The 19,846-nt window shown below is 39.4% G+C and overlaps 1 protein-coding gene across 3 annotated transcripts in view; it reads right to left on the bottom strand.

The window, feature by feature from the left end:
• KCNQ5 (potassium voltage-gated channel subfamily Q member 5) overlaps window positions 1-19,846 on the bottom strand; it is a 272,418-nt gene that overhangs the window by 17,869 nt on the left and 234,703 nt on the right. For 2 of the 3 annotated variants that reach the window (XM_033143240.1, XM_033143242.1), the window contains exons 9-11: window positions 16,534-16,560; window positions 10,119-10,175; window positions 4,913-5,133 (exon numbers count right to left, since the gene is read on the bottom strand). In XM_033143240.1, the coding sequence (XP_032999131.1) occupies window positions 4,913-5,133; window positions 10,119-10,175; window positions 16,534-16,560 (305 nt within the window). The remainder of the gene's footprint in view (window positions 1-4,912; window positions 5,134-10,118; window positions 10,176-16,533; window positions 16,561-19,846) is intronic. The other variant, XM_033143241.1, reaches the window with a different exon arrangement.

Here is a 19,846-nt window from a genome sequence, read left to right as displayed (position 1 = left end):
TTCCACGATGCTATTTTCAATTCCATCATTTATTTTCATTAATTAATATAGTTTATTCAATAAAAAGTATCTATTAGTTGGATTCTTCTTCATCAACTAATTCTCCTACTTCTATTTCCTGTTGTTTTTTGTCACCGAAGTCCCCCTTATAGGTTCTCCTGAATCTTTCCATTTCTTCTCCTGATAAACATTTTTTCCTCATCCCCTTATAGGAGAAGGATATCCCCTCTGGGAACTCCCATTTATGTTTTATATTTTTTTTCTGTAGAGTTTCTACCAGAGGTTTATATACTTCTCGTTTTTTTAACAGTCTGTAAGGAATGATTTTGTATATCACTATTTCTTTTCCCTGGATCACTAGTTTTTTCCTATTACTAGTTTGCAAGATTTTGTTTCTTATTTCCATTGTTCTAAAAGTAATGAGACAATCCGATGGCCATTTGTTGGCTTTTGCAGTTTTTGAGTTGGTTCTATATAAGGATTCGATGCTGGAGGAAATTTCTGATTCCTGCATCTCCAGCCAATTTGCCAATGCAGGGATTATTTTTCCTTCCAGCATCTCTCCCACTTCTTCTACGATTCCTCTTAGACGCAATGTCTTTTCTTTTCTATGCATCTGAAGCATAGCTATAGAATCTAGGATATCTTCCTGCTCTGATCTTAAATTCACCACCTCCTTTTTAGTCTTATTTACCTCTTTTCTTATCTCCTTTCCCTCCCTACCCAGTTTCTTTGTGGTTTCTTCCACACTTTGCGTCTTCCCTTTTAGCTCTTGCACCATAGAGTTCAGTTCTGTATTTTTCTGTGCCAGGTCCTCTACCTGTTTTGACAGAGATTCAGTGGCCATAACATTTTGATCTAATTTTTCTCCCAATTTTTGAAACTGTTCTTCATTTCTTTTTGTATTTTCTCCAATCTCCATTTTCAGTTCCTGTTTTAAATCTAATATATCTTTTCTCAGATTTAACATTAATTCTTTTATATCCATTGCCATCTCTGACTCCACTCCTGACCCTTTTCTACTTTGCGGTGGTACAGTATTCTTTTTGGTTGACATTCTGTTAAACTTTCATCATCTATTGTATATATAATAACCCAGTATGACTCTATTGTTTCAATATAAAGAGCGCCTGGGGAATCGGGCCGACAGGCAGGTGTAACCTAGGGGAGAAGGGAGGTAAGCAGAGGTAGAGGAGAAGAGAAGAAAAAAGAAAAAAGATAAAAATATATATATAAAAAGTGGGAAAGTGGGAGGGGAAAAAGGATAACAAAAAAAAGGGGGAGGGGGAAATAAAGAAAAAGAAATAATAGTAATAATTTAAAAAAAATTGGGGGGGTGGGATTTAAGCTGGGAGGTGGTTTATCTCAATAACTATTGCCAATTATACATCATTTGATCAAATTCATCCAGTCCAGTGGTATAGATTACTCATTGGTTGTCTCATCAGGTGTTCTGAATTAACCTTTTACTAGCATTCAGTGTTGATATTACTGATGGTCTTGATCCTAAGGGTTTTCTTCTCTCCAGTACCCCAAAGAGAGACAGAATGATTTTGAGAGTCCAAGGTTACCAATAGTCCAGTTCCTTGTTTTCTAGTCCGCCCAAGACTTGAATGTGCTTCAGATAATTCAAAGGTTTTAGATAATTCAAATTATTTCCCCCTTAGCTGCCAGGAGCAGTAAAGTGCCTCAAGCAATTCAAGATTTTAATCCGTTCAGTTCTTTGCCTCCGATACAGCAGAGGGCAGTAAAGTGCTTTAAACAACGCTTTAAACAGTCTAATACTTTACCTTCAAAGCAGTAGAGGACAATAAAGTGCTTTAATCGATACGTGTCTTTGAACAGTCACATGAGTTCCTTCCTTAGCAGCAAAGGGTGATGAGATGCTTTAAGCAGTCCTGAGTAGTGAACAGTCCTGTATGTAACCTCCGAGGCTGCAGGGGGCAGTAAGGTGCTCTAAACAAGCCTGGATCTGCCTGGGCTCTAGGCAACCCACTCACTTGCCTCCAACACGGCTAGAGATAGTAAAGTGCTTTAGTAAAGATAGTAAAGATAGTGAAGTGCTTTAAACAATCCAAAGGAATTAATCCGGAAAGGTATAAATCTCCAGGCGGATGAGCTTGCTAAAGTGCGTTCTAATCTGTTATCCGCCTCCTGAGGTGTCTTTTGTCTTTTACTGCTGGCTCATTCCTCTCTCCGACGCCATTATGGATAGTTCTTATTCTCCAACAGTCCTAATTAACACCAACATCCATGTTAAGCCAAATATTTACACTATACCTCTGTCCGTTTGTGACTTTAGTCCTTATATTATTTAATGAAGAGAACGTCCTTGCACCTACGTGCTGCTGCTCTCAGAAGATCTATTCCATTACTTGTAAAAGCTCCGTTACGTTCTTTCCGTTCCGGGGTGTCGCAACATAACCCGGACTACTCCTTTTAGTTTCTCTCCAAATCGGAGCTCTATTAAAGGAAATTTGGTCCCGGTGACATCTCGGAACCGGGCTCGCTGCTGGCTGGAGCCAAGGCGTTGCTTACCCGGGAGCTCGCTGCGTTCTATTAGGCGTTCGGCTCCTCCCGCCTCCGCGTTACTGGAGCCCTCACGCCCGCCACCGCAGCCGCTGCTCCCCGCGCTTTCGCCACTTTCTGTGCCCCGGAGACACCCTCCCTGGGGGTTGAAGGGGGCTCGGAGCCCAGCCCCCTCCTTCTTCTCCTGCCAGCAACCGCGTCGGCCGCTTCGAAAACGGAGCTGCACAACGCGCGTCCGACGATGGCGGGGACCAAACCGGAAGCCTTTTTATTTAATTAAAACAAAATCATTCTGTTTTGAATAATTATGCAGAATTGCAAGATGTTTTAAAAGCCATAAGAGCAATAGTTCTATGGTTAAAATGGCTATAGTCACTATACTGTGGCTTTCTTTGCTTTCTCTTCCTTAACTCTGGGTAGTTTCTCATACAGTGCTTTGAACTCAGGCACTCAGGTTGATTCGCCGGAGAGTACCAATCATACTTATTCCAATGTCCTGTGTACTTCACAGATCCGACTATGACGGGGAAGGGATGGTGATTGGGATGGCCACAGGATTGTCATCCCCTTTTTGCTTTTTAACTCAGTTTGAAAAGCAAAAACTTCAGCTGCTGAAACACTATGTGTTATGGAGATGCAATGATGCATCAGTTGCAAAAAAAGCTGGCAAGCCTAGGTAGGCAACACTCATTAAACAGACACCTGTCATTCTTAATATATGTCTTGTAAACCATGCAGATCTATCAGGAAAGCGTATTATATATGAACATTATTCATTGTAAACCACTAAGGAACTGAATAGGGGCTGACTAGAGAGCAAGACAGTTCAACTGAGAAGAAAGTGTTTGTGTACAGAGGAAAAAAGTCATTAAAAATACATAAATAATATAAAAGGACAAGGGAAGAAGTAAATTGAGGATGCCATAATAGTGTTTCCATTTTTAAAAATAAGTTTCTAACCGTGATGACTGCAAAATCACACTGAAGGCAATGAAAGGGCAGAGTTCATGTGAGCTTACAAAATAGGAATGGGAATCAAATGCATCCTTGTAGAGTTCTTTTTAATTAATAACGTGAAATGTCTGTGCACTTCTCATGATGGAACACTTTGATGGGTTAGTAAGTTGCACCATCCCTTCAAGATATATTGAATACTAATTATCTCATATAACGGGCTGGAAAGATTAAATGGTTTGGATACAGATTAAAAAAAATTCCTTTAGGTAAAACCACAAATTCAAACTGAAAAGTTTTAGAACATGGCCTACTACAGCATGTAACAAAAGTAGCTTTAAATGTAGGTACTGTTCACAGTAATAAAAAGAGAACTAAAAGTAGGCAAAACTTTTTTGGGGGTGGGGTGATACCTTTCGATTTCCAGATGAGTTGGTCAAGCAGACCAAGGAGATTTGTTTATTTTGAATTCATCCAAAAGGCCTAGAACGTTCTGTTTGGCTCAATTTGTCAGATCTCCCTCCTAAAATATTAGGAATCTTCTGTAGTGCAAAAAGCCACACAGAATTCTTCCAGCTTTTCTGCAGTCTCTTTTAAGAAACACCTTAACTCTCTTGTTATCCAACCAGGTCTGTAGTTGGCTTCCTGGTTCTGATTATTATTATTATTATTATTTAGGCTGGATGGGTCTGTTTTAAAGCAATATGCTCTCTACATTTTTTTCACATTCCTTAATGTTTACTTTCATTTTCTTTTGTCAAAGTTCTCTCTCTGCATGTGTATGTATGTGTCTCATTTGGGTAAGACTTCCATTTTCTGAAATAAACTTCCTTGACTCTGCTTATAAACTACTTTGGTGTCCTCTTGGACTTGGTGGCACCCTTTCCAGTTTGTAAAAGGTAAAGGACTCCTGGACAGTTAAGTCCAACCAAAGGTGACTATGGAGTGTAGTGCTCATCTCGCTTTTCAGGCCAAGGGAGCTGGCGTTTATCCACAGACAGCTTTCCGGGTCATGAGGGCAGCATGACTAAACCGCTTCTGTCGCAATGAGACACTGTGATGGGTGCCAGAGCGTACTATATCCAATGTAGTATGAGAGACTATCACCAGAAGGATTTCATCCCTCCGTTGTACACAGGTACGATAGGGTTTGGAGCCTGCCTGTTAATGACCAGATATAGTTGGATAGGAGAGAGCCCATATAATCTCTGGACTGCCCTGTATATGTGAAGGTACAGACACATAAAGTACCTTTAAATTAAGCAGCAGTAGGAGAAGCATGGCTTCAGCAAGATTAGGATCAAAGCACAGAACCTCCTAAATGTCTGTGGCTTTACTATGATGAAAGTCAAATTTGTGGTTGTAAACTGGATGATAACTACAATGAGTAAAACACTTGATATTTTTTTAAAAAACAAATAAACCTTACTATCTGGCACTGGCTTAGGCTGTGAACTCTTCAAACGTAGGGAAGGTCGGAAGCGTGTTCGGTCATTGAAGCTCCAGCTCTTTTGGACTTTTGTTGGGCTGCCCTCTGCCGTAATATCAGTACTTGGTGATCTCCTGTCACCAACTGAAGCTTGCCTGTTCTTGATACTCTGTCCACGTGGGCTAGCCATCCGTACCCGTTCCTTAAAGCTCAGTTTTTGACTGTGAAAGCAGAAAATTTATTTTACTTCATACTTCATTCCAACTCACTGTAATTGTTGTACAGTGCTGAATAGATGTACATATACGTCCCAATCTACTGAACAGGGTGCACTCAGATGGTTATATGAATCTATTATATGTGTGGAGGGGGAGTCACCTTTCATTTCAAAGGAATGGCTGTGTAAAACAGCTCCCTTCACTGAAACGAATGGGAAAGCTGTTCTTGGAAGAGAGATAATTTCATGCCAGTGCATGAACCCTCCCAGCTGGATCATATTGCTGGATTGGGGTAATAAGGCAAAGATCCTCAGGTGCATACTCCAGTCTTGTGGAGGGATCTCGGGAGGAGGAAGAAACGTGGCCTTCCTCCCCTTTGCTGTGGCTCTCATAAGTTTTGGCGTGGCTAGCCCTTCACTCTAAAATGTTTCCTCTAGGGAACTGTATATATATTTCCCTCACATAAGGGACAATGGGTGCATGTACAATTCCTATTTTCATTATAATTTTATTTTTAGATAAATTTTGAGATGTCTGCATTCATTTTCAATATCCTAGGGATTATAATTATTTTGTGTTATCTACTGAGTAAAAAATACATTTTTTACATCCTATATTATAAAAAATGAAATAAAGTAAAATATATATAAAAGCTTATCAAATGTCATAGCTAAGCTTCATTTTTAAACCTTTAGACAGTTGTAACTATGTCTTAAAGTAGCATAGCATAGGTCAGTGCATTTCTAATAATCTAGGAATAATATTTTCAAGTGCTTTTTTGCATGCCATTTGTTAGTTACAGCAAGCAAGATTATTTTTGTTACACATGCATTTCCCCCCCAAAACAAGACTATTCAATACTCCACAAACATTATTAGCAAACATTACATTTCAAATTCCATATTACTTACAACACTCATTTGGACAAGACAAAAACAAACATTAAGAAAATTAACAAAATATCTAATAAGTATTGTCAATGAAATGAGTATTTCACATGAGTGTGACATACACTGGTGAATTTCTTGCAGCTGATAGACCCAAAGCACACTAATGAACTGGGGTTGGAAAATCGGTCAACTGTTAGCGGATCAAAGGTGCTCTATAGCTTCAGATTTCACATCTAAACAAAAACATCAAAGATGCAGGCTGCTTATTTTTGCATAATTCTCTTGTTTACTTGCAAAAAGAAAGGGCAGTTAGAAATTAAAAGTTGCTGAGTAATCTTCATGTGAAATACTGTATATACATTACTCTCAGCTGAACACTAGTAATGTTTGCATAGTGCAATCCTTAAAAAAAATTACTCAGAGGGATGTCTAAATTAAATAGGACATTCTCTAGTACGTGTGTCTAGGGTTGTAGCCAGTCACTGTACATCAGTAAGACACAAATGGAGGTTCCATGTTGGAAGAGATGTGGAATGGTGCTGGGGTTCATAGATTTAGCTCTGCCATTGCTCTTTGCTTCTTGAATGGGCAGGGAGTTAGACAGAAAGATGATGTTTGTATCGCAAGTAGAAAAATCTCTAAAACTTGACCAGATTTTACTGGTTTCTGCAGTAAGAACACAGAGTTCTTGTAGAAGCAAATCCTTAGGGGCCATCAAGATACATGTGGCAAAGATTATCTGCCTGTTGCTATAGCTGCTAATCAAGTTGAGGTCCTGTCTGTTCCACTTACGTCATGGTCCTTGCATCTTACTGCAGCATGACAATACAAAACATCGTAAATGGAAGTGTGTTCTAGAATTACTGAGAAACTTTACAATGTACTGTTCCCCATGCCTAGCTCCAATCTAAAAAGGAAAGGTTCTGTATGATAATATAAAATGAAATTATGAGGCACCATTGTTATGTTTATAAATAATAATAAAAATTGCACATGCAACTTAGTACATCTTATTCGCAGTGCAAGCAGAGATCAGGCAGGAGATCATATGCAACAAATCAAGCACATGCTGGACAAATGGAGATAATACTAAAATCATATTACAACAATTTAATATTAGAAACATTGTATAAAAATTTTTATAGTTACTGAGAGAGAACCTGTTTCCAGAACTGTCTTAATCTAATCTCCCTGCTTAACCATAAAAGTGTGCATTTTAAAATCCCTTTGGTTCTTATAACATGTCATTCCTCTTAACTATTGGGAAAATTCAACTAAATAATCTCATCAGCAGAAACTACACAAGGATATCCATTTGTTCAATGAAGCTTTCCTCCTTCCCATCCCCAATGTTGGTTCTGAGGGTGTCAGGAGAACCCCCAGAATAGGACATGAGGGGAGGAATGCTCTGTGAGGGAAACCAAAATGTTTGTCTTGATGGAACAATAATAGAATTGTACAATTGGAAGGGATCCTGCAGATCATTAGCCTATTGTATTTTTTGTATTTATACTCTGTTTCTTCTTCTTTTTCAAACACTGCTGCCTACATATAGCTCAGGTTATATACTTTGTTTTATTCTCCCCCCCCCCAACTACCCCAAGGATATACTTGATAGGTATAATTATAATAAATATTGCTTGAAAGCTGGAGACTGAACTATGATTGTGGTAGAGAGTTAAGCAAACAGAAATGGCAATCAGAAACACATAAATATAAGAGTTTGTATGATTTAGTGTATGGAATTGTGGAGATGTGCTAGGAAGGCCCACCTCCAAATCCCCCTGCCCATTGCAATGAATGCAAGGCCAGAGCACAACTTATACTCACTACAGGAATGCCAATAGAAACAGCCAGGATAAAGCAATATTTTCACCCTCGAAATGAGAGATGGTAAAACTACACCGGTGCTGCCTACATACAGCTCCAGATGTGGAACAACCCTCTAGGCTATCTGCAAGCTATCTTCCAGGAAATTCAGGTGGTAAACATAAAGAGCAGTGTGCAAGAAAGAAAAGGTCCATCACGTAAGCAATTGTCTCTCATACAGAAGTATTACTTAGGACCTAGTATGGTCCTCTGCCTAATAGAAATAAAGATGAGGAAACTTCTGTAGATAATTTAATACTTGCCTTCATTTGGATTACATTCCTAAATGGCTGCGAAAAGGAAAAGTTACCCTTGCATTTTTTAAGGTTGAAAAGTGAATAATTATTCTGTTTTGTCCTCACTGAGTAAAATAATAATAATCTAGGGAATCTGCTTATAGCTAGCTTGCAAATGACATTATTTGAAGTTCATTAAGGTTCATAGCTGATTATGAGCTCAAGTCTAAGCTATAACTACAAACCAATGAAGGCAGATCAACATCATAACTGGGTATCTCCAACAAAAAAGTAAGACAGTTGATAGGTCTGGATATTACTCTGAATATTGTTTCAAGTCACTAGATCTAGCTCCTTTTCCCTTCCAAATGCCTTGATTGCTTTTTTTCTTTTGTTATATTTTACTGCCATGTTTTTGTGAGTTCTGTATTTTTCTGCTTTTTCCTATATCTGTTGGCAACACTAGAGGTCACTGTGGTATCATAGCAGAGCTACACAGGAAAATTGCCGATATATATATATATATATATATTGTATGTGATTATAAGCTGTTTTTAACTCTTTTTAACATGTTTCAGTTGCTGTAATCCACCCTGGGACCTTAGGGTGAAGGGTGGGGTAATAAATTAAAATGCTACTAGTACTACTAGTAATAACAATAATTTTGTTGAATTATCGTCAACATTTGTGGGATAGAAGATGTAAGTAGGCTCAGACCTGATTCACACACTGAAAATGCAGCTATGTAGAAGTTGCTATGTTCCACCAACTTTTAAACACGTAATCGTAAACCACAAAAATGAGGGGCTGCAATGGTGTGATGAAAACCTCCTAGAACATAAATTTACATAAATGGTTCACTGTGCATGTGGAGCAGTATCCACAATGTTATGTTTTAAAGCACCTGCTCTGCCACTCATTCAGTGTATGAATTAGGCCTTAGGACCAAATCCATAAAGCAGTTATGCACAAAGTGCATTTCAAAGTTCTACAGAAGAATGACATTGATCAAATTTTGTTCATTGCCTTCTCATAGATTTATAACTGCTATAAGCAATTTGCACGTGCAAAACCAGGTGCCTTCTTTTGCCCCACTGGCAATAAAACATGTCTCTCCTGTATCATTCTCTACAGCCACAGCAGGCGCTATAACTCTCTAACCGTTTGACTTTACCCCCGAAGGCACTCTTCCATTATCTCCCGAGACAAACATGCCAACAATGAATTCTTACTTTATTGATTTTTTTTTAAAAAAAATCAAGAATCATTTTGATTTGATATTACTGTACTCCTTGGAAACTTGATGTACCCCCCCTTTGGCAGGGAACGAGGGATTTCCCCCTTGAGATCCAAAAACAGTAATTACTATTTTTGTTTAAATGGCAAAGAGGTCAAGAGATTCCAGTTGGAGTAAACAAGTGTTTTAACATGCAGTTCTGCACACTGTACACTGCACTTCACCTACCACAGTCCCCACAAGCTAGGCCACAATGACTCTTCAGAAGTGCAAAACATCTACTACTGTAATTGCTTTGCAAGTGGTCTGTGATTATAGCGGCCTAACTTTACAACCAAACAATGTGGAAACATCAAACACCACTACTGCAAAAATCATATTGGACTCAGGAAAACTTAGTTATTAGAATCATTCATAACTATTTCTTAGCTCAAGCATATCAGACACAAGAGCACAAATAGTCTTAAACCAAGGCACTGCAGCATCGCACTTGTCCCATTGTGTGGATTATTTAGATTATTGCTACACAAATCATAAGAGGCAATTTCTTTGTGCGTGGCTATTTTGGTATATAATTGCAGGCAGCAAGCAACAAGGAAAATTACAAGCAATTGTAGTGGGCGACCCAGCCAAATAATGAAGAACCCTTTGAAGAGTAAAAACTGTAAAGCATTAAGAAGGGGAAATAAACTCTCCATGCACCTGATGTTAGTTGGCATTCCCAAATATCATGTGAATAGACAGGATGCTGGATACCTATGTTTCCGAGAGGTGTACATCCTGAAGAGCTTCTGTTTATTACTATAAAGCTTACTAGGAGTGAGGGGAAATAGAGGATCATATTACTAAGCATTCCATGTGAGGAAAGGGGTTAGGTTTTCCGTGTAAGGCAAGTCAGACCACTACCGTTTTTGTTTTGTTTCTAATTTACAAGCCAATTGTAAAATGTAATATTGCTGTGTCAAACAGAAGTCAGAATTGTGATTACCGGTATAATAAAATGTATCCGGAAATGACAGTCAAAAGTCCTGAACATTCATCTAAGACAAAATTCGTGCAATGTATATTCAAAGACAGGTTCAGGATCAGAATATATTACTACAATATAACAGAATAGTAAAAGCCCATCTTCCTAATGTGGTAAAATTCATTTCTCTGTTGACAGCCATCAGTAATTGATAACCTATTTAAGCTTTTAGCAATCTTATGTAGGTTATATGTCAAGCTATCCTTTAAGCAAAGCTTGTGAACAACAAATTTTAACTGGAATGTGTAGAAATTGTGGTTTACTCATAGTCAGTACAAAATATATTGTACTTCAATTTCCAAAAAAAGTAAACTGATATGCAACCGACAATGTATATTATACTCATTAGTTTGTGCAGTTTTTCCATTAAAAGGGAAACCTATTTGATAGTCACAGTCATAAATATGCAGTACCTAGCAAAACAGAAAATCTAAAATATTGTTTATTTAAAACACATCAGTTAAGTGTTAACATTACTTAAGGTTGTATCCATTGGTGTTGCTTGATGATAAAGCTTCTGTCAGCAGAACAGGAAGGAAGCCATTTTCAGCTGTTTCCCCTCCCCGCTGCACCACTCCCAAATCTGCTGTGGAGAGGCCCTCAATCCCCTTAAGCAGATTTAGGCAGGCTGAATGGGAAACCATTGGATACAGCCCATAATATCAATATTACTGCCTTGTTACTTATTTAATATTATCATTTTTTGCCTGTTAATATTAATACTGATTTGTTTATTAAAAGACTAAACTCTGTACATCATAGGTGAGGAACCAGAGGCATAGAAGCTGAATGTGGCCCTGCAGGCCCCCCTGTGTGGCTCTCAGGACTCTTCTCAGGGCACATCCCATTACTAGACCATACCTGCTCTCCCCAAGCCACACCTCATCTGCCCTGCTTCATGTCTCCCTTTGAGTGTTTTTGCCTGCCTGGAATGTGTCCTTGAACTGAGGTAATGCCTCTGAATTTTGTGTGGCTGGAATGTATCCTACAAAGGTAAGAAGAGACACATACATTACTCCACTTACTTTTTTCTTGTCCCAAACACCACTGGCAGAAGGTTGTCCATGAGCAAACATGGCCTTTAGGTTAAAATGGTACCCCGTCCTTGGGCTAGATATTTCTGCACACTGGCTGAGAACAGCATCTCAAGACATGGCTACCCAAGTGACACTGGCACCATTAAGTACCACAGAGCAAGTCATTTATGCTTGCCATAATAATATCCCCACTACATGATCTGCCTCCACACTCTAAAAGCAGTTATCAGGAATATTCAGCAGCTGCTCAACCCATATGAGAATTGCTAAACAGAGCAGCTGCCATGAAGAAAATTTGAAGTAGGAATTTAACTTTTAGTAGCTGAAAATGCACCACAGTATGTTGCAATTATATTATCAGTTAATGCAAAGTATCAGATTATAAGTGATGTAGGCTGATATTTGTAGGCCACACTTTAAGAGCTACTAGGAAATAAGGGCTACTGACTCACCACAAGAAGGTAGCTAGTCCCCACCCTCTGGATCACTGGCTTGGGAGCTTAAGTCCCATTATGCTTACTTTGCGGCTTTGGGAGACCAACAATTTCTGAGCCTTTAACATGGGTATGTTGTCAGTTAAATGAGAAAATATTGTATACTGAAATATGCAATACAGAAAATAATACTCAGCCTAGGATGCCAACTGAAGAGTGTGTTGATTTTAAAATGCTGAAGTCATATTTACAATAGATATATGGTTGTTACATTGGTCCTAAAGCAGACGTGGGCCACCTGTGTCTCTTGGCTTAATTTCATGCAGGTGGCAAGAAGTGAGAAAATGGGGGTAAAGTGGGTGACAGGAAAGGAAAGGGTGGGAGCCTCACCTAACCAACTCTGGCCTCACCCATGGCTTGTGGTATGCAGTCCCTTACCCCCGAGGGACTGCAGTCTTCAACAGCAAAAAGGTTGTCTACCCCTGTACCTAAAGTATGATAGCTAATATAAACTAAGAAAGGTGATGCCTTTTATTAAACCTTATTTTCTTATGAATGTCTCTTATCTCTACAGTAGTCTTGTATTTCTTATTTTTCAAGTGTATATGTTTATATGAATGTGAATGAAGAAAACTAAGTTTATATGATTTGTTGAGCTGGGTCTAGTCATAGCAAAGATCAGGCTTTCTCAACCCCGGCCCTCCAGGTGTTTTCAGACTATAATTCCCATCATCCCAGACCACTGGTCCTGCTCGCTAGGGATCATGGGAGTTGTAGGCCAAAAAAAACATCTGGAGGGCTGAGGTAGAGGAAGCCTGGCAAAGATGCTTCAGGATCTTGAAATATCTTAAATATTAACTCCATGAAAGTTAGTGGGAGGTTTGTGAGTAAACTCCACAGACCTTTTGGAATATCTTAAAACACTGTTTTAGTTTTTAATAGTTATAGTATTAACTTGAGTGTGGCAACAGTGCTGACCATATTTTGTTTACATATCAGTTTTATTTACTTCTGGACAATGGATTAAATGTGCATTAGCAGTCAGGCTAATTATACACATAGGTAAAGGGACCCCTGACTATTAGGTTCAGTTGTGTCCGACTCTGGGGTTGCGGCACTCATCTTGCGTTACTGGCCGAGGGAGCCAGCGTACAGCTTCTGGGTCATGTGGCCAGCATGACAAAACTGCTTCTGGCGAACCAGAGCAGCGCATGGAAACGCCGTTTACCTTCCTGCCAGAGTGGTACCTATTTATCTACTTGCACTTGGACGTGCTTTCGAACTGCTAGGTGGGCAGGAGCTGGGACCAAGCAACGGGAGCTCACCCCGTCGCGGGGATTCAAACTGCTGACCTTCTGATCAGCAAGCCCTAGGCTCTGTGGTTTAACCCACAGCGCCACTGTGGATTCATGGAATTGTACAGTTGCAAGTGACCCCAAATATCAACTAAATCCATCTCTTTACAATGCAGGAATCTCAACAAGTGTTCCCCTATCCAACTTGAAACATACTGAACCCTGCTAAACTTTGGAAATGTGCTAGCAGTTTTATTGCTGCACCACTAGGAGACATGTGAAAGAGAACAATATGAAATTGGTTCTGGCAACTGTTAGGAGAAGTGGCTCTCACCCAATCTTGAAATTTCTGACTGGGATCCAGAGTATAACAGGATTCCTGTTGCTGGTGGTGGAACAACCAACTCCTTTACAAAAGGAGAACATTTGTTTTCCCTAATCAGGAGTGGGAGAGCTCTGACTGCATATGCAGTTTCCCTTTGATGGTCCATAGCCTCCTTTTTAAGTAATGCATTTCACATTTGGAGTAATGTATCCAAGGCAACTTTGATCTTGTATTTGCAGTATACCTTACCAGTACATTAAGAGCCGTAGATGACTAAAATTGCTTTAAGAAATAGAGTAGGGGTGGAGACCCTATTACCTTCAAGATGTTGTTGTGACTACAATTCCCGTTATCCCGATCATTGGCCATATTGAAAAAAAGAGGAAAAGTGCAAGCCCAAAAGTAAAACAAAGAGGTTCTAACTTGTCTCTCATGTCTTGAGATAGAGATCTTGGGATCTCAAGGTGGATGAGGTCCATGTGAGAAGGGCCATTCACCTTGCTTATGTATTTCTGACATACAAACGTTACTAGACCAGTGTGGAATTGAATCACAGTGAAAGAGATTCCATTGTGCTTTATGAATTGCCTTCGGTGCTTTTAAAAAACCCTACAAATTTATGTATAAAAATAAGTACACCTCTGGCTATTAAGCATGATACTGTAGTTAAATGGAACTATGTAGAGGCAACATACTTTTGATTACCAGATTTAAGGGGCAAAAGGAATACCTTCATGCTGTGATTGTGATCTTCCAGAGATACTTGTCCAGTCACTGTTGAAAATAGGATACTGGACTAGATGGACCTTGGCCTTCGATTTTTATTATGTGGACCCTACTTACATCAGAAATCCTGCCAGTGCATAAATGCCGGACAGTGTTTATCCTGCTTCATATAATGGGATCCTTCAAAATTCCCTTCCCATCCTCAAAACCAGATTACTATTCTCCTATAATATAGAATAGTGGCATGTTCACCTGCAATAAGGAAATTTGAAATGACAGTAGCCTACCCAGCATGGTCCCACTCTCTCTAGGCAGTCAGATTGTGTGGTTGTTAGGATTGTCAAATGATGTTTGCCTCTCTGAGTTTAGACAGCAATAGGAGTGAATATGCAGAAGGTATGGATCTGGGGGTTATGACAATGACATAACTCAAAGTGTGTGAAAATGTTCATCCACCATTCAGGTTTTAGTCATATACGTAGTATTTTCAATCGATCACAACTACATTATTTAGTTAAGTTATGTCAGTTGGTGATTATTTCAATGTTGTGTAACTCTAAACCCTACAAATATGATTAAGTAGGGCCATAATGTTAAGTCAATTAACTGGTTAAAAATGATAACTTAGCATATTTGATTGGTTAAAAAGGTGCTCCCAATTAATCAGTCAGTGGATTTAAAAAATGTTTTCATGCTTGTTAATTCAGGTATATAAAAACAAATGACAAATGTCACCTTAAAGGAGACATTCCCTCCTGTGTGAGAGATAAGGATTAATCTTCTTCTAAGATGATATGCTGCAACACTTGTGCACCATCTAATTTAAGTAGACTTTATTCTTCAGAACTAGTCTTGTAAGTAAATTAATGCAGTTTTAATTGAAATTTTGAATAAAACTAATATAAATCCACACAGATTTTTAAATTTTACTTGCAGCTCTTGCTATGCTAGAGTACATGTCTTATGCCAGCTTGGTCTTGCTTAGTGGTAGCTAAGGCTATGTATGCACCATACATTTAAACCACATGACTTTCCCCTGAATCTTGGGAACTATAGTTTGTTAAGGGTGTTGGGAATTTAACCCTGAGAAGGATAAACTACAGTTCCCAGGATTATTTGGGAGAAGCCATGTGCTTTAAATGTATGGTGTGTTTGCAGCCTAGAGTATTATTTTAGTTTCCCCTCGTCTTCCTTCTAAATAGGAAAATGTGTTGTGTAATTCCTTTCTGGTTGTCAGTGCACTGAAACAGTTAACAGCCATTCTATTTCTGATGCAAAGGGAGCATAGAGGAAGGTGGACTATATTACCCCTAAAGCTTATATACCAGGGACAAAGCTATTTAATATGATAGTGCTTTCACACAAGCTACCCCTACATGCATATCTGTGGTGCCATATCATATAATAACAGCAGAATAGCAATGGAGTTAACTTGTGGACTCATAGCCAATTCTCATGCCAATTCCTTAAAAGTCTCAGTTTGATATTCCAGGTTAATTTTGATCAACCAATTCTTCACATGAAACATTGAGTTCATTTAAAAATTGAGCTGAAAAGTTTTTAGCAGCAATCAACAGATATTAAACTAAATTCTGCCCCTGTTTTTAATATAATGAACAAATTTTATTAAATCAAGAAGCTACAACTTGTGTTACATTCAAAACAAGATAGGCTTTTTAAAATCATAGTTTGGAAATTGTGGATAGGACTTTAACAGATTTAACAATGTTGTATAGATATGGAAAGACCTTTGATTTAAATTATTAAGTAACTAAATTAGTTTTGAATTTATATACAGAAGTGTCAATTTAAAAAGTCATACTGGGGAAAACCATCATATACAAGATATCACCCCCCTTCTTCAGAGTGTTTGCTTGTTTCTTTAGGCATTTCAGCTATTTATAAACCAATTAATTACTGAAGTTTCTAAGAGGTGTTTTCATTTGTCACAAGGGAAGATTCATCTAGCCCTAATTCATTATCCTGGATAGTAAGAGACAAATGTCTTTCAAGTCTTGATAAATCATTCTGTTATCCATTGAAGTGTAGTGCTAGGTTCATACTCCTGCAGAATCCATGATTAAATACGCAAATGTTGCTAGGCATCTGTGGATGATACTGAGCAGTATTCTGTTCTCACAATATTATTTTGTCTAGAAAAATTAGAATTCTTTATACTTAAATCCTTCCCATTACTGGATCCAAGCATGGGCTTTTTAAAGTCAATACTGTGCCAATATATTTGGAGCCTGCATTCACAGAGATCTGCACCATTCTCAAACAACATTTTTAATTTTTAAAACTATATGCATAGAAACACCACAAACCTGCTAGATGCTTCCCCTTGTTCTTTCCTTCAGGTGTCAGAGAATGAAAGAGAGAAAGTTTGGGGAAGAAACAAATTGTTATGCTGGCAGTACCGATTATGGTGTGGTTACAAACATTATTAGATAAACGCTATATCACAGCTGGCTTTGTTAATCAAATTAATACATTTTATAATAACATTTTATAAAGCAAACACAAAACATTGAAGCAGGGACTAATATAACTACAGTGACATCAGAAAAACTATTTGAACAGCACCTCAAGGCATGCTAAATGCGCTTAGTACATACCATTATTGAATGAGTTGTCAAAGCACTTATTTAGGCAAAATGCAGGTGCTGATATACAGATAACAGAAAGCTGTAGGCTTATTATTAGATGAAGATATCTGTTTTAATGGAGCACATTTGACTTAATAATTGGGACCTGAGATGTCACAAGAGGACTGATGTCAGATAATATTTTTCCTTGGCCAGAAGTGTACTGTAATATATTTAGTCAGATTGTGACTTAACTGTTTACATAACTTAGATAACTCTTAAGTCTAAACAATGATTGTCTAAAACACAATTAAAATAAACATTTCTGGCCTCTGAGAAAAAAATATTTTTATTTTGAAGCTTTTAGGAGTTCCAATGGAGTAATCATGAGCTTTGTGCCTGCCAATTACTGTATTTTTCAGTCCATAGGACGCTCCGGACCATAAGATGCACATATTTTTAAAGGGGGGGAAGGAATCCCCCCTGGTTTTCCTCCTCTAAAAGGCTGGGGGGGGCACTGGAGGGGGAGCGGAGGAGGCAGCGCGGGAGAGGGACTGGCAGAGGCACAGTGCAGCGCCTCTCCCAAACGCTTTGCCTGCCTCCCCCACCCCTGCTGACACCAGCGAAAGTGGGGGGGGGGGAGGGGAAGCCCGACATCATCGCTACCGGGCTCCCCCTTTCGCTGGTGTCGGGGGAGGCAGGCAAAGCCCGGTAACAATGCTACCATGCTTCATCTGCCTCCCCCACCCCTGCTGACTTTTTACGAGCCGCGGTTGTGGTGAGGGGCAGCGGAGGAGAGGCTTCACGGAGCAGGGAAGGGGCGGCAGGCGGCAGCCGCCTGCCCCTCCTTCCCTGCTCCATGATGCTTCTCCACTGCCCCCTGCCACCGTGGCTTGTAAAAGCCTGCTTTTTGCATCAGCGCAGGGTGCTGGGCATAGCTGTCAAGTTTCGGATTTGAAAATAAGGGATCAGCAGCCTCAACTATCCCGGGGACAGTCACATGGCAGTGGTGGGCGGAGCCAGAAGCAAAAGTAGGCGGCACTGGTGTGAACGCGCGCAGTAGGCTTACTGTATTATGGAAACGCTGCCCGTTGGCTACGACGCCTGTAAGCACGGGAAATGGCTCCCGCTTGCTTTGAGGCTGCAAGGAGGCAAGGTCTTCCCAGTCCCTGGCCAGCAGGGGGAGGGAGAGGAGCTGCTTCCTTTGAAAAAACGGGAAATTGAAGGGATATAAAAAATAAGGGATAGCAGCGGGAAACTGCTTGAAATAAGGGAGATGCCCGGGGAAAACGGGATACTTGACAGCACTGGTGCTGGGTGGTGGAGAAAGTATCGGGGATGCTGCTGCTTTCTCCACCACCCAGCGCCCCGCGCCGATCCAAAAAGCCTGCTGCCGCAACATCTCTGCTGCCGCCTCCCACCGAACGCGGTGGGGGGGAGGCAGCGGGGAGCAAAGCCTTCGCTCCATAAGACACACCAACATTTCCCCTTCCTTTTTTAGGAGGGAAAAAGTGCGTCTTATGGAGCAAAAAATATGGTAGGTGAAATTTGCAAATCAACTTTCTATGCCCATCCAAGTGGGGGAAATGGAAGAGAAGACAAACTAGACTGAATTGTAATTTCTCTGCCACCCTTTGTCTTTTTAAACAGTCATATGTCTGCCCCATATTTTATTGTTGTTAGGCAAAATAGCAGAAACAATTATAGTTTAGCCACAACAAATGAGTCTTGAGAACTCCACATAAATTCAGTTCCCTTCTGTAAGAAAGGTAGTACACACCAAAGTCTCAGCTCTGGATGAGAGAGTAAGGAGTTTAGGTGTATATAGGATTCTTGTTCAGAATCTATTTGTTTTCCATCTTCACTTATTCTTATAGCTCAAAATGGTTTGGTGACAGTTTTTAAAGCAAAAGAAATAACAAGAATTGCTGTGCCATATGAAAACATGCTAGAATCCATTCCAAACTTATAGAACTTTCTTCTGGAAAACACTTTCTAAGGTAGATAATACAAGCATAATTTTGTTGTCATAATTCCTAGAAGGATGCCCAATTGATATTGTTGCGTGTGTGTTTGTAATTAAAAAGCAGTATTTTGATTATTCTTTTAATATGGAATTTCTGCTTCAATAGGCATGGTTCTCCCAACCAAGTTCTGCCCTCAAATGGATAGGGGCTGTCTCTTTGTCAACCATGATTATCTAACAAGGAACATATATGACGAAATGATATTGTTATCTGCATCTCCATTACACATAGAAGTAGAAAGCTACGCATTTCTCTCCCACTGAAAATAGATGTTTCCCAGGATTCATATCAGTATGACCCATCTAATGGGAATGAAGAACAGTCGTATCAGTTTTATTACTAACACCCTCCTACACAGGTTTCTCACAGGAAGAGGAAACATGTGGAATGTAATTGACAATAAGGATAACATGGTGACATTTAAGCTTCTGTTTATTACAAAGAAAAACAAAAACACAGCAGCTTTATGCAAAAACAGTACTGCAAACTGAAAGAAGCAGCAAATTGTTTGTGGTGAATTAACCAGTTGGTTGGGTTTCATTCAGTCTTTTCCTAGTCTGAATAGTGCAAGACAAAACCTCTGCTGGTATAAATTAGTGTGGCCCTTTGACATACTGGTACATGCTGTTTTTACGCTTGCTTTTTCGTCTAACTCCAAGCACAATTAGATTGAGAGAAACCAATGGAAGTCAGCAGGTCTAAGCTGCTAGAAATTGACAATAAATAATGCAGGGGTAGCCAATGTGGTGCCCTAGAGATTGGAATAATATATCACCAACCATGTGAAGTAGGATGAATAAGCATTAACTGAGTCCAACACAGGTAATATTTTGCCTAGATGCTATTAGAAGATTAACTTCCAGCAGGGTTTTGAGGACCTGGTGGCGGAAAAAAACTTCTATTGCTTTGTTGTAATAATGGCTCAGAAACAAAAGAAAATGGGAATCCAATTTGTCATTATGTTTGGAGGATGTGTAATTGCCCCAGTTTGCCACCTAAGTTCCTTAATGAATGGTATTGAAAGG

Source organism: Lacerta agilis, chromosome 3, assembly GCF_009819535.1.
Source record: "Lacerta agilis isolate rLacAgi1 chromosome 3, rLacAgi1.pri, whole genome shotgun sequence".
NCBI lineage: Eukaryota > Metazoa > Chordata > Lepidosauria > Squamata > Lacertidae > Lacerta > Lacerta agilis.
The sequence above is the reverse complement of the archived record's forward strand: the minus strand, read 5'-3'. Positions and strand labels throughout refer to the sequence as shown.